Below are 13,426 nucleotides of genomic sequence, written 5' to 3' on the forward strand. Positions count from 1 at the left end.
ATTGAAGAGAATATACAAAAATTAGGCTTTAAGGACTGGATAAAAAAGAATCTTTCAGAACACTATTTGACTGCTCCTTATGGAATGTTCAACAGTGCCCTTGGACCAGAACATACCAGTTATGCAGGTCAACTTACTGTAATAGCATTGGCACCAAACGGAACATTTAAACGAATTACTGCAGGATCATTATGATACCATGTAGTCACTGGAAAACATCAAATCCAGCCTAGAATGACCGCTAAAGATCAAATCATAAAACTTAGTCCTTATGAACCTTTCCATAGCATCACAAGTAAATGCCAAGGAAGAGGCCTCACTAACTACTGGTTGGTCTACTTAAGCACCCCACTGCCATTAGGCAGCAGCATCATACACACCTCGGAGTTCCCTCACTCCACAGCCCACACTTACTTTTGGATGCAAAGATACTGCCTCTGCAGTGGAGGATAACATAGCTCAACTCTGGCAACTCTGGCACTCTGTCTGACTCTAATGATTTATTAAATCTGGTAGAAATATGGTAAGAGGGCAAGGTCATATGGCCAGGGGGCAGGCAACACAGTATCAAGACCAATAACCACACCCAAATGAGGTTCCTGCAGCCCAGAACCTTAAACTCAATTTTGAAATTTCCAGAGAACCCAAGCAAAGCAACCTTCAGCCTGAAAACCCAAGTCATAGGATCAAAGGAAGCACAGGCCACTACAAGCACTTTCTCCTTCCCTGGAAAAGAAGAGTTGAGAAAGAAGCACAGTGCAACAAAAAACTAACCAGGAAGATTCAGGGAGCTAACTAAAAATTGCAACCTTGTAGGCAAGGCATGTAGCAAGGAAATCCTCACACTACTTTCTGAAACAATGAGACAAACAACTTAATCAAAGCCATGCCTATTACAACAAAATGACACAGTACATCACTGAACCTCACCCAAATGTTATCTTGAGATTATCTTGAGGTTATCTTGAGATGATTTCAGGGCTTTAGTGTCCCCGCGGCCCGGTCCTCGACCAAGCCTCCACCCCCAGGAAGCAGCCCGTGACAGCTGACTAACTCCCATGGTACCTATGTTACTGCTAGGTAACAGGGGCATAGGGTGAAAGAAACTCTGCCCATTGTTTCTCGCCGGCGCCCAGGATTGAACCTGGGACCACAGGATCACAAGTCCAGCGTGCTGTCCGCTCGGCCAAACCGGCCGGTTATACGTACTCATATATATATTAACCAGTACATATAAGCAAAACCTTCAGTATAACCAGTTAGAAAGTTTATAACAATGAAAACAAATTACACTCGACTAAAAATTTGATCCACTTCTACCAAATGCACGTGGGACATCAGACAGACGAGGGTTGTTGGGTAAGGAAATCTGAAGGTGTTTGGTGCTGCCACCTGGTGACAGTTTCTGCAGGTAACTTGACAGTTCTCATTCATGTATGATGTCACGACAGGGTTTGTAAGAGAGAGTTTTTATGATTTGATCTTTGAGGTCACTCTGGACTGGACTGAATATTCTGCAGAGATTCCCTAGAACCTTAATGACCCTTTTGGGACTATACAAAACATACCTTTGGCACCAATACCAATCTGTCATCCTGTTCATGCTTTGGTCTAGAGACACAGCAGAACTTACTCTAGATAACAGCCAAATTATTTGGAAAAGCTTACAGTTTAAATTCTTCTTTTTCATTCACTGCACTCCAATACACATGCAAAACACCTGCATTCCATAAATTAACTCGGCTAAAATATGTGCCTGAGCAAACCTGTAGTGGGTGATGACTGGCCGAAAAAACTTGTCGCTGGACAGTCTGCAGCGCGAGTGAAGGATATCAGTCAAGTGCTCAATATTTTCAAGTAATATCAGTATGTAAAAAAGTTATAACTTAAGTGTATTCTTACTTTCAACACCAGATAATGCTATCATTAAATTGGCTAAAATTACAATTTAGCAAAGAGAGCGAGACTGACCTTTGACAGTTTGCCGAAGCTGATTGATCTCGTCGTCAGTCAAAGAAAAATCTTGGTTCTTAAGGTCTGTTAGGAGAGATTCTGTTGTCTTTTCCAGGGCACCAACTCCCCTAATTCCTTCTACCAGTTGCACAGGCTGTAGATAACAGTGACCCATTAAAAACACCATGATAATACTTTGTAAATTTCAGTAGGGACTATGGAAAATATGGACTGGTATTTAAGTGAGCACAAATAATTTTAAGCCAATTTTAGAATGCTGACTTGAATAATTTGATGAAAACCTGAGATTATGGCAAAGTGTAATATCAGTACAATATCTGTGCAATAAAAACATTCTAGAAGTACTGCACTTATAAGAATGATTAGCCTATACTGTAAATCTTAAGGCAAGGTTGCCTGCTTTTCAGTTGGTAGTAGTGTTTGCCCACTGCTGCCTAAACAACATCATGCCTCTAATGTAGAACAAAATAAACCTACATACTTTTTAGAAAAATTCTGAAAAGGGTTAAGTATTCTCTTATCATTAAATGTAGGCAGTTACAGTGTACTCTCAAAAATACAATCACATCTTTATGGGTTCACTCTGAATTCCTGAATTAATCCCTTTTTTTTGGCTATGTTTATTGCAAATGATGATACACATTTCTGCATATTTTACACAATATAAACAACATATATTTATGGTAATTATAATACAGTACTGTATATATAATATACATAAATGTTAAAACAAAATTATTTACTTTTGTAGCAGAGGCTGGTGCTCGTTACCCAAACAGAGCAAAATGTGGTTACTGTAGCATGTACCAATTCCCATCACCTTCTGTATCACAATGACACTATTTGATACTGTCACATTATTATTATTCAAATACAGTACAGTATTACCTTAACATTACAAAGCAAAGCATATTACCTGAAAACTTGAAAGAACAATTTCATTTTCCGAGGCATTAACCGTTCCCACATTCTCCACTATTTCCACCAGGTCTGAGATAAACTTGGCATCATAGATACCTCGCTCCTCCCAGATGTTGAAGATCCGTATAATCTTGGGTCGAATCTTTTCATCTCTGTTAAAATTTAGAATTATAAATTTATGTTATACTTGTAGCAGAACTATTAAATTAACAACATCAATCTAAACATACAGTACAGTACTGAATTACTTAATTTTCTTTATTAACATTTACTGAAATATAGAACTTACTGTAGTGCCCATCATAACAATCGTGCATTTCTTTATAAAACATAAAACGTCTCACAAGCATTCTGTACAGTATACAATACAGATAAATGTAATTAGAGAAACAGCCCAAACAAATTGAAGAATCTTGATTTGAGATAAATAAAAAAATACGAGAACAGGGCTATCCACTGTACTGTCGCCTTGTATCATGCGACGCTGGCGGGTCCGCTCCAGCTTGCGTTCGGGGTGGATGTCACTTCTGCCCCGTTCCATAAGCTTTCTCGTGCTTTGTTTCATCTCCAGTCTGCTCATGCACTGCCTGAGTCTTCCTGGTCCTTGGACAGGGTGCTCTCCTATCTTTCCTCTCCTCGGATTATGGTGGCCCCTTCGGTTCAAGATTGTTTTTCCAAGGCTCTGTTTCTGTTGGCATTGGCCTCTGGCAGTCAGTTCGGTGAGCTTCATGCTTTCCTCCAGCGCAGGAGTTTCTGCTTTTTTGGTCCTAGTGGTCAGTTTGTTCGGTTGTAGCCATCTCCTTTTCTGGAGAAGAACGAGACAGCTGCTTTCCGGAGGGGTACTTGGGGTCATTGATGCTTGGTTGGCCAGGCTGGGGGTGTATCGTGTGTTGTGTCCTGTTTCAGCTCTTCACCATTACCTATGCTCCTCGGCCTCGGTGGCTGGGGATGTGCTTTGGGTTGATCCAGTTTCCCTTGTTCCCTATTCCAGAGCTCAGGTCTTCCAGGTCGTCTGCAGGATTATTAAGTCTAGCCAGCCTACAGTCTATCCTCTTGCCCATGATGTTAGGAAGTTTGCTGTGTTGGCTGCCGTGTTTGGCAACATGTCCTGGGCTGATATTCGGATTTTGGAGGTCGAACAGGGTCCTGGCTGCCCGTTATTTGGTAACACTGTCCATGAGCTCATCTCTCCAGTTATTGGCCAGACCTAACTTGATGTATCCATGCTACAGGTTATGCTGTACTCCAGGAATGCATCTTATCATGTAAACAGAACACCTATGGTACTCTACTAAATATCATTCACCTCAATCAATACTTGACTTATCAGTTCTTACCTGACTAATGGTACTGCTTCTTTGATGGCTGTAGCAAAATGCTGGACGAGGTCCTGGAGCTTTTTGCGCCGGCTATTTTGTACAATGTCATTGCACACGTAAAACAAAGTCAGTCGATGATGTACCTTTGCTGTAATGGGCATGGATATCAATTATTTATAAATGAATGTTAATACACTAAATTTCTAACAAGCAATAAGGAGGAGGAGGAAGACTTTTAATTTAAAACTTTAAATCTACTTAACACTGTAAATTATTTCTTTTTTGAGAAGAATCATAGTACAGTATTGCACATTTTGTACTTCACACAAAACCACTTTCACCCACCTTTTCGAACCGAGCGAGACCACGCCTGGATGATGGAATGGTGATGGTTTTTGTGCTGGAGACACCATCGGGAAAGTGACTGAATGTCTTCTGACGTCTCTCTTACTGCTGAGAGACGCTTCTCGAGGGACCGAGAATCCATCTTGTTTTCCTTGCTCTTGCTCATTTTGTGTTGTTTACGAGTTGGGCGCAACATGAAGACTTTTTATCTCGCTTGTACTGTAACCTTATGGATGCACAACAGCTTTTCGGTTTCGACAATTTTCAGCCCTTCTAATATTGAATCCACAATGATATTTTTCTAAGCATTAATAATTATAATTTTTTTTATCAACCTTAATTCTTTGCCATAGATCAATCACACAGGAAAAAGGCCTTTGTCACATTATATTTACAAAATTTACTTTGCATACCCTTACAAAATGTATTAAAATTACTATACACAGTACAATATACTGTATTAACAATCAATTTCACTAACATATAATTTATCATTCAAGCATTACATATTTAAGTGCTAACTAGAGTACCTTTTCTGCAATAGTATAATGAGTTACATTTTTTTATAAACTAGCAAACAAATCTCGTCAAAATTCTGGTACAGTAGACGGTACATAAAAATTAAATGTACAGTAATATGCTTTACCACACTGTCTTCTGAAGCGCAGCACTCAACACATCAATGGCAGGTGCTGAGCTTGGATCATGTTTAACCCCTCACTTGACACTACACATCACTCTTAATCTGAGGAAAGACAAATAATTATAAATGTCTGCATCATATCCAGCACACATGGCAAGTAAATAAGAGTGCACTGGTTGATATCTTCAAATTGAATTAGGCTTAACTAGATGCAGACGAGGAGTCACAATAACGTGGCTGAAATATGTTGACCAAACCACACACTAGAAAGTGAAGGGACGACGACATTTCGGTCCATCCTGGACCATTCTCGAGTCAATTGTGACAATCGATCACACGATCGATTGTCACATCGATCGATTGTGGCAATCGACTTGAGAATGGTCCAGGATGGACCGAAACGTCATCGTCCCTTCACTTTCTAGTGTGGTTTGGTCAGCTTAACTAGATGTTTCTTTAATTGCAGGCATATCCCACAAAACAAAAAAACCAGCGTTGAATGTAGTGAAATGCAATTTTCTGGGTGTGACCCAGAAGCTCCCTGGAGCAATACTGGGCTGGTATATATATATTAGACCATGGCAACAGTCAATCGATCAAGGTTCAGTCAATCGAACTGAACCACAGAAACGTTGGTCCGCATAACTAACAACAGGCAATTAACATACGAAACTAGTCTATTGTACTAATAGAAATTCACAAAGAATCTGGAAATGCAATTTCATCAATACAGTATGATTCATTTATCACTTTTTATTGAGGTAGTAATTATGTGAATTCAAATTCTGTTACAGTGTACCTATCACAACATTGGTTAGCTTAAGGACCTGCCTGAAAGATTATGCGTGTTAGTGGCTTCGCAAGAATGTTCCACAATCACTAACGTGTCTATCACAACCTGTTGTACCTTGTTGTACACTTTACAGTATATATAGAAATGGGCCTAAATAAAAAATAACCAAAATATACAGAATCTTTGGCTAAGTTAGTTGTCAGGTGAATCCCCTGCATAGCAGTGGAACTGCCTTTTCCCTTCACCTTCAATGCCTCTGCACTGGAAGTCTACATCTACACCAGCCCAGATGAGTCCTTAGTCCAGCCAACTCTCTGTACCCACCAGGGCCTGGCACAGCCTGGTATGGCTCAGAGGCAAGCTGGGTGCCTCTGCTAACTGGCAGTTTGCCCCCACAAACAAGCAGTTAGCCGCCTTCAACTGGCAATGGTGCAGCTCAACACAAAGGCACCGCCAGCCACAACGAGCAGTTTGCTAGTTGACCAGAGGTCCACCTCGCGTTGACACTGGACGAGTCATCATCGCCAGACTATATAAAGGGCACCGCCTCCCTGGAGAGTCAGTCTCTCCCTTAGAGCTCTAGGATCACCGTGGTTTCTTTCACCCGTCGTCCGCCTTGAGCCAACGCCATGTGACTGATGCCATGTTGGTATGGTAGCTGTCTTCAGTACACCAGTATATCTTTTTGCTTTGTATTAAACTTTCATTTACTTATTTGATTTGCTATATAATAATACCCAAGTATTGTCATGTGTAATTTTTGTTAATTAATATTTCAGTAAATTGTTTTAATTATTTATTTGATGATTTTCATTTGTTTCCACCATGCAACTTATACACTGCAAGGCCAATAGCAGCATTTTTTTTTATTTGTGTGAGGGAGAGCCATACCATCTTGGTTCAGTATAGCTGCGATACCACAACTCGTCACATAGTAAATAGTGTATGTGCTGTAAAAGGCCTAGTTTAGGTTTGATTGTTGCCTTCTTTCTCATGCCCTCTACAAAATTATTAGTACAAAATGCAAACTATTTTTTGTGCAAGTCCATTTTTTTACACTCCACCCACAGTTGCTATATTATTATTATTACACAGAAATGTCATTAACGTGATATATATCAATGAACAAATCCAACAGGAGCCTTGATGAGGCTTCGAGCCCTATGTGGTGGGTGTTGCCAGTGCACAGGGTGTTACCATGTGGTGGGTGTTGCCAGTGCACAGGGTGTTACCATGTGGTGGGTGTTGCCAGTGCACAGGGTGTTACCATGTGGTGGCACAGTCGACAAGAGTGCGCCTGGGAACACCCAGCACATGGGTTCAAACCCTCATCAAGGCTCCTGTTGGATTTGTTCATTATTAATATCATTAATTATCAATTATTAGTATTATTAATTTTTATTCATAAGAATGTGTGTACAAAGAACATAAACGGGAAGGAACAATTGTAGGCACAGGGGTTACACATACAAATGAAGCCACTACCACGCAAAGCATTTTGGGCAAGACTTAAAAAAAAAAAAAAAATTATAAAAAATTATTTATAGATATCATGAAGTAAACACTTAATGCTAAAAGAAAAGTATTGTAAACTAACACATGTGAGTACAATACTCCCATTTTTGGAGGACACGTTTGGGAAAATGGGTTAAACTGACATTTGTCTTGAGGCAGGCACCTGGGTGTCCAGATGCTTGGCCTGCACTTAACTCAAGACGCCCAAATTTAGTTTTTCTATATTCGTGGGTTCTGAGTATACACCATCCAGGTCAGTGTAATTTAATAGAACAATGTCTCCTTTTTCTATTCATGACTTTTACAAGAAATTTAATTTTACCAGGCACTATTTCTCGAGCCACCAAGCGCATCAATAAATTATGTATACATGTAGAGACAAGCAAATGTACCCTAAAGCATCCATTCCAGTGCCATTTAGAGAAAGTCATCTCTAGAGTGTCACATCATAACCCTGCGATGAACCCAATATAAATACTTATTAGCCCACCTTCTAACATCACCTGAGGTGTCGGGAGACCGACATTACTAATCCCTCATAACATCCACAACTTCTTGAAGTGTTAAGCATCACCCTAAGATGTATTACATACACACACACTAAACATAAGTATAATCAATGTAGACCATAACTGTGATTTAGCTATAAGACTTGTCCAAGAGGCTACAAAAAGTTGTAGCCTCTTGTTGAAAAATGATGTATACAGTTGATGTATACATTCTGTATACATCAACTATGCACTCTTACAATAAAAATGCTTTACTGTTGTTTTATTAATATAATGTATAAGGGGGAACTGCACATGTAGAAATGCTTGTTTACAAAATGTGAATCCTTGCCTACAACCCCCTGCCGCCCCCCCCCCTAGTCTTGCCTCCCCGGGGGCCTGTTGCCCCCCTAGGGTCCCCAGCAGCCACTTCCCCAGCGCCCCCAGGGGGTCAGGGTCTGGCCAGCCCCGACACCAAGACAATAGTGACTGTGTCACCAAGACACAGTAGCAGGTCTGGTCACACACACACACAAACACACAAGGCCACTCTTCCTACTGTACCTTTTATCCGCTGTTTCAACTCCCTCGGCACCAAGCACTCACTGTATAATATAGCCGATACACTTCACATTAATAGTAAAACCATGTGACTTTCCCTAAATGTCATGGCAAGTCGTATTTTGGCAGTAATTGATCACTTTTGTGGCAAGGTTTGGGTGGTGAGGAACGCACACAAACAAACATGGTGGAGCTACCCAAACACCTTGCCAACTCTCCACCCAATTATCGCCACCGTCTCTCACCTTCTCTTACAACCACCACAAAACGTTGGCTCAAAATCTAACACGTTCGTGTTGTTAATGGAATTGCCTAATCTAGGAACTCCTATATGGTAATTTATATGCACTGCTTCTATATTTTGAGAAAATGTAAGACAAAAGGTGTTCAAAGAAAACGCTCTACAAGTTAGTACTTTTCGGGGGGTAGCTGTTTCAGAAGAGATTTGTATCATTTATTTATTTATTTATATACAAAAAGGTACATTGGGTTTGTGAGAATACATAGCATAGTATTTACAATCTTGAGCCACTAGTATGCGCAGCGTTTCGGGCAGGTCATTAATCTAACAGATAATTTTAATAGGTAAATTCTAGCAGAGTTAATAAAATGATAACAGATACATTGCAAGAAAAAATGGGTTATTTCTTTTTCTATTAACAAGTTAAGGTATACACAGCAATGTACTGCTATCATATTCTGTATGATATATTGTGGTAACATCAGAAGAGGACATGATTAATCAAATACATAGAGAAAAGTCCATCCCTTCGTGTGGACACAATACTTCCAAGATGGACTACAATTATAGAAACCCAGGTAGAGGTCCAGGACGATGACTACACTACCCTCGAGTAGACTATCAAGGAATGAGAGAGGAATTGCAAAATACCTCCTGGAGGGAGTTAACAAGATATCAAGTCATGGGGGTGTTACTTGCTTAGGCAGTAGATCTTGCCTGTTTCCTATACCGCCTATACACCAACGTATGTGCATGCTCCAACATGAGGAATCAACAACAACGACAACAACAATACGTGTTCAAAACGTATTGGGTGTCTAGACAGACCTCCTCCCCCCTCCACCCTATAGTACACCTGGACACCTGCTCTCTCGAAAGGGACCAGACGCAACTCGCTAACGACCATTCTCCTGCCGGCCGATGGTTACCTACAAGAATCGCGCCATTTCTGACGTCATTCACATATATATATATATATATATATAGAAGATACATCCACTAAGTATCGCCAAACGTTTTGCCCAGAGAGCAAATCGTATCCAGCACACAGTGACACCTGCTACCACCGCCGTAACCAGCTAACTGCTCATCCTCTGCCTGCCTGTCGCTGATTGGCTGGTGACTCGTCGCCCCTGCCCTCCGCCTCCACCACAAGTCGACGTCTGGGCTGCAGTGCTTCAGTATCGTCAGAATATCTCAGTGCTCCAAGCAGTTGACATCTCTCGCTGGTAGACTAAGCCTTGGCCTTCGTGTACTAAGGGAGGTGGCAGCTCGAAGCCAGTATTCCAGCACCACTTATATTTTATTTTGCTATCACTGTAACTTACTTGTCTTAACGTAACTTTTCATTTGCCAGTGATTATTCATGTTATTTTGTTTGTTGACTTGTCCTGCATATTTTTATGTGATTAACTTTATTCATGTCTTGTTTTTCTAGAGTAATTAAAATTTCATTGTTTATATACTTGTGTTTTGTGTGTCTTCCCATTACCTTACCACAGACGAAAGGACCCACTTTTCTTTTTTTTCGATTATGTGACGAGGCCCTGCCCCTAGCTTTTGAAACAGCCGAACACCAACGCTTTACCGTCACAATATATATATATATATATATATATATATATATATATATATATGTATATATATATATATATATATATATATATATATATATATATATCTACCGCTCCTGTGCCAGGTAAGTCCACTACGGGCTCACCATAGCCCGTGCTACTTGGAACATTTAGTTCCCAGTAGCTGAATCTTAAACAACAACAACAACAGTCGTCCAGAGGTCACGACCTCTCCGCAGGGTGCAGTCGTACTTCCGCAGATCTCCAGTATCAGCTCTTGATACTGGTAATGGCTCAAAAGGGCCACCACTTACGGGCTATTCATGCCCGTGCCACCTTTTAGGTGGCTTAATCTTCATCAATCAATCAATCAAGTCCATGTCATCAGAATACATTCCGTGTTCTCAGCAGTAACATCTACTCTCGCCTCCCCAGGAGACAGTAGAGGCGTACTACCGCTCTTGTATGAAGTCATTGCATCTCTTTTTGAGTAACGTAAGAACTCGCCTGTATTTATATTCCTCTTCATAATTTTGTGTAAAGCCAAGGTTTAAGGGCTTTATTTTTCATGAAGCATTACTTATTATTTTGTGTGTTATTAAAGTCATTTTTGTTAAATTAAATGTTAGAAGTTGCGGTAGTTGTTTCCATCTTGTGGCCAACACACAAAATAAGATACATTTCCAGAGAATAGAGTAGAAGCTATTTCTAACCTCCTCTACTTCAGGTTTGACAAGCCGTCGGCTTCCTGTCCTCGCTGAAGACAGGAAGCCGCTGAGTGTTAGTGGCTCTCGGGTAAATTCAGGTAAGATTCATACAATACCCGGAGAGTAACCTGCAGCGTACAGGCTCGATTCCTCATCGTGGCTCTACTGATTTTCTTATTGATACATTACGTTAATCAGTTATTAATTGATTGATTGATGAAGATTAAGCCACCTAAAAGGTGACACGGGCATGAATAGCCCGTAAGTGGTGGCCCTTTGGAGCCATTACCAGTATAAAGAGATGATACTGGAGATCTGTGGAGGTGCGACTGCACCCTGCGTGACGGGAGATGTCTCCCGTGATTATTAATTGATTGACAATTCAATTTAATTGATTTGGTTGACCAATTGAAACAATTCAATTTATAATTGAATTATTAATGTGACTTCTTTGTACATTATTATTACCATAACATCGTTAATATAATAATTATTATTATTATTGGTAATATAGTTAATATTTGAATTATTATAGTTATTAACATTTTTATTACAGAACTGTATAAAACTTATTCTTAATTAATGCGTACAGTTAGCGTGGATATATTCTTTCTTCATTCTTTCTTTTTGAGTATATTCGTTTTCTCTTATTGCCGGAGGGAAAATAATGGGTGACTACTGTATTATTCATCGTACAATATTTAGCCATATTTATAATTTAAAATGAAATCGTTTAGAATTTAAGATGTCGGAAAAACATGTTCATTATGTGTAAAAGAGCCAATAATGTTTTAATACCGGCTAAGCTCTTAAACGGCACTAATTTTCTACAGGCCTACATGTCAACGGTTATGCTAGCATTATAATAGATGCTTTAATTCATTATTAGAATTTTAAAACATGCACAAGATCTCTTTTAAATTAAAATTAAATCATGCATCATTTAAAAGTAGGTAATGGTCAGGTTAATAATGAGTTGTCCAGTTATATAAAGGCATATGAATGGCTCTCAGAGCAGCCAATGTTTTGGTTACCAAGATGAAGGTTACCGCGCTCCGCGTCCTTCTTAGTCATCAGAAAACTTAACAAACAACACGTGTATGTAAACTCTGAATGAATTCAACATTAGGAATAATTTATCCTCGCCATAATATATAATAAAATTACAACAATAATTTTTTTACCGCTGGAATTGTGGGTCAAAAATTGCGTATTGTGATCATTATTGGAATATGACACTTAGTCTCAACAAAAACATTGGTGAGAGTGTACGCTCGGTGAGGAGAAACGTTTGTTTCATTCACCCTCTGTCCTCAGCAGTGTTCTGAGACTGTCCGGGTGTGGTGAAGGACACCTGAAGATGGGCCACGGCAAGAGGAGGCAAAAGGAACCCCAGACAGAGCACAAGGACAGGCGAAGGTAAGGAAACACTTGTAGTGGACCACCAACCCGAGGCTCGACCCTCGCACACTATCCACCAATAACATTAAATTATTTTTTTGTATTAAAGTTAGACTCGTGCATTGCGGGAGGGCGAGGAGGATGGTGTGGGGCGCGGGGTGTGGGTGTGTGGGTGTAGGTGTGGGAGTGTGGGGGACACACTCAGGTGTGCGACGTTGGTCCTCAAGAGCGACTCTTGACAGTAGGAAGAGTACTGTGGTGGTGGGGGGCCGTGCTGCCTGCTGGCGTGACCTGTGTGCTCCCTGCTGGCGTGACCTGTGTGCTCCCTGCTGGCGTGACCTGTGTGTACCTTACTGGTGGTGGGTCGTGCTCCCTGCTGGCGTGACCTGTGTGCTCCCTGCTGGTGGTGGGCCGTGCTCCCTGCTGGCGTAACCTATGCTTCCTGCTGGCATGACCTGTGTGCTTCCTGCTTGCATGACCTGTGTGCTTCCTACTGGCGTGACCTGTGTGCTTCCTGCTGGCATGACCTGTGTGCTTCCTGCTGGCATGACCTGTGCTTCCTACTGGCGTGACCTGTGTGCTTCCTGCTGGCAGTGACCTGTGTGCTTCCTGCTGGCATGACCTGTGTGCTTCCTGCTGGCGTGACCTGTGTGCTCCCTGCTGGCGTGACCTGTGTGCACCCTGCTGGTGTGACCTGTGTGTACCCTACTGGTGGTGGGCCGTGCACCCTGCTGGCGTGACCTGTGTGCACCCTGCTGGCGTGACCTGTGTGCTCCCTGCTGGCGGTGGGTCGTGCTGCCTGCTGGCGTGACCTGTGTGCTCCCTGCTGGCGGTGGGTCGTGCTGCCTGCTGGCGTGACCTGTGTGCTCCCTGCTGGCGGTGGGTCGTGCTGCCTGCTGGCGTGACCTGTGTGTACCCTGCTGGTGGTGGGCCGTGCACCCTGC

The 13,426-nt window shown here is 41.4% G+C and overlaps 2 protein-coding genes across 6 annotated transcripts in view; one reads left to right on the forward strand and one right to left on the reverse strand.

Annotated features, from left to right (window-relative positions):
• Positions 1-8,932, reverse strand: part of LOC123775003 (uncharacterized) — a 28,098-nt gene extending 19,166 nt beyond the window's left edge. The window contains exons 1-7 of one of the 5 annotated variants that reach the window (XM_069318973.1): positions 8,563-8,783; positions 5,206-5,304; positions 4,560-4,832; positions 4,233-4,362; positions 2,891-3,047; positions 1,972-2,107; positions 1,767-1,811 (exon numbers count right to left, since the gene is read on the reverse strand). In XM_069318973.1, the coding sequence (XP_069175074.1) occupies positions 1,767-1,811; positions 1,972-2,107; positions 2,891-3,047; positions 4,233-4,362; positions 4,560-4,755 (664 nt within the window). In that variant the 5' untranslated portion in view covers positions 4,756-4,832; positions 5,206-5,304; positions 8,563-8,783. Of the gene's footprint in view, positions 1-1,766; positions 1,812-1,971; positions 2,108-2,890; positions 3,048-4,232; positions 4,363-4,559; positions 5,305-8,562; positions 8,785-8,804 lie in introns of those variants that run through there. The other 4 variants (XM_069318972.1, XM_045769728.2, XM_069318976.1 and 1 more) reach the window with 4 other exon arrangements.
• A 3,387-nt stretch (positions 8,933-12,319) lies between these two features.
• The window catches only part of LOC123775002 (hypoxia-inducible factor 1-alpha), a gene marked incomplete in the record, with an annotated part of 263,924 nt that continues 262,817 nt past the window's right edge, over positions 12,320-13,426 (forward strand). Inside the window, 1 exon segment of the mRNA XM_069318978.1 lies at positions 12,320-12,500. Within this exon segment, the coding sequence (XP_069175079.1) occupies positions 12,442-12,500 (59 nt within the window).

This window comes from Procambarus clarkii, chromosome 92 (genome assembly GCF_040958095.1).
Source record: "Procambarus clarkii isolate CNS0578487 chromosome 92, FALCON_Pclarkii_2.0, whole genome shotgun sequence".
In the NCBI taxonomy this organism is placed as follows: Eukaryota; Metazoa; Arthropoda; class Malacostraca; order Decapoda; family Cambaridae; genus Procambarus; species Procambarus clarkii.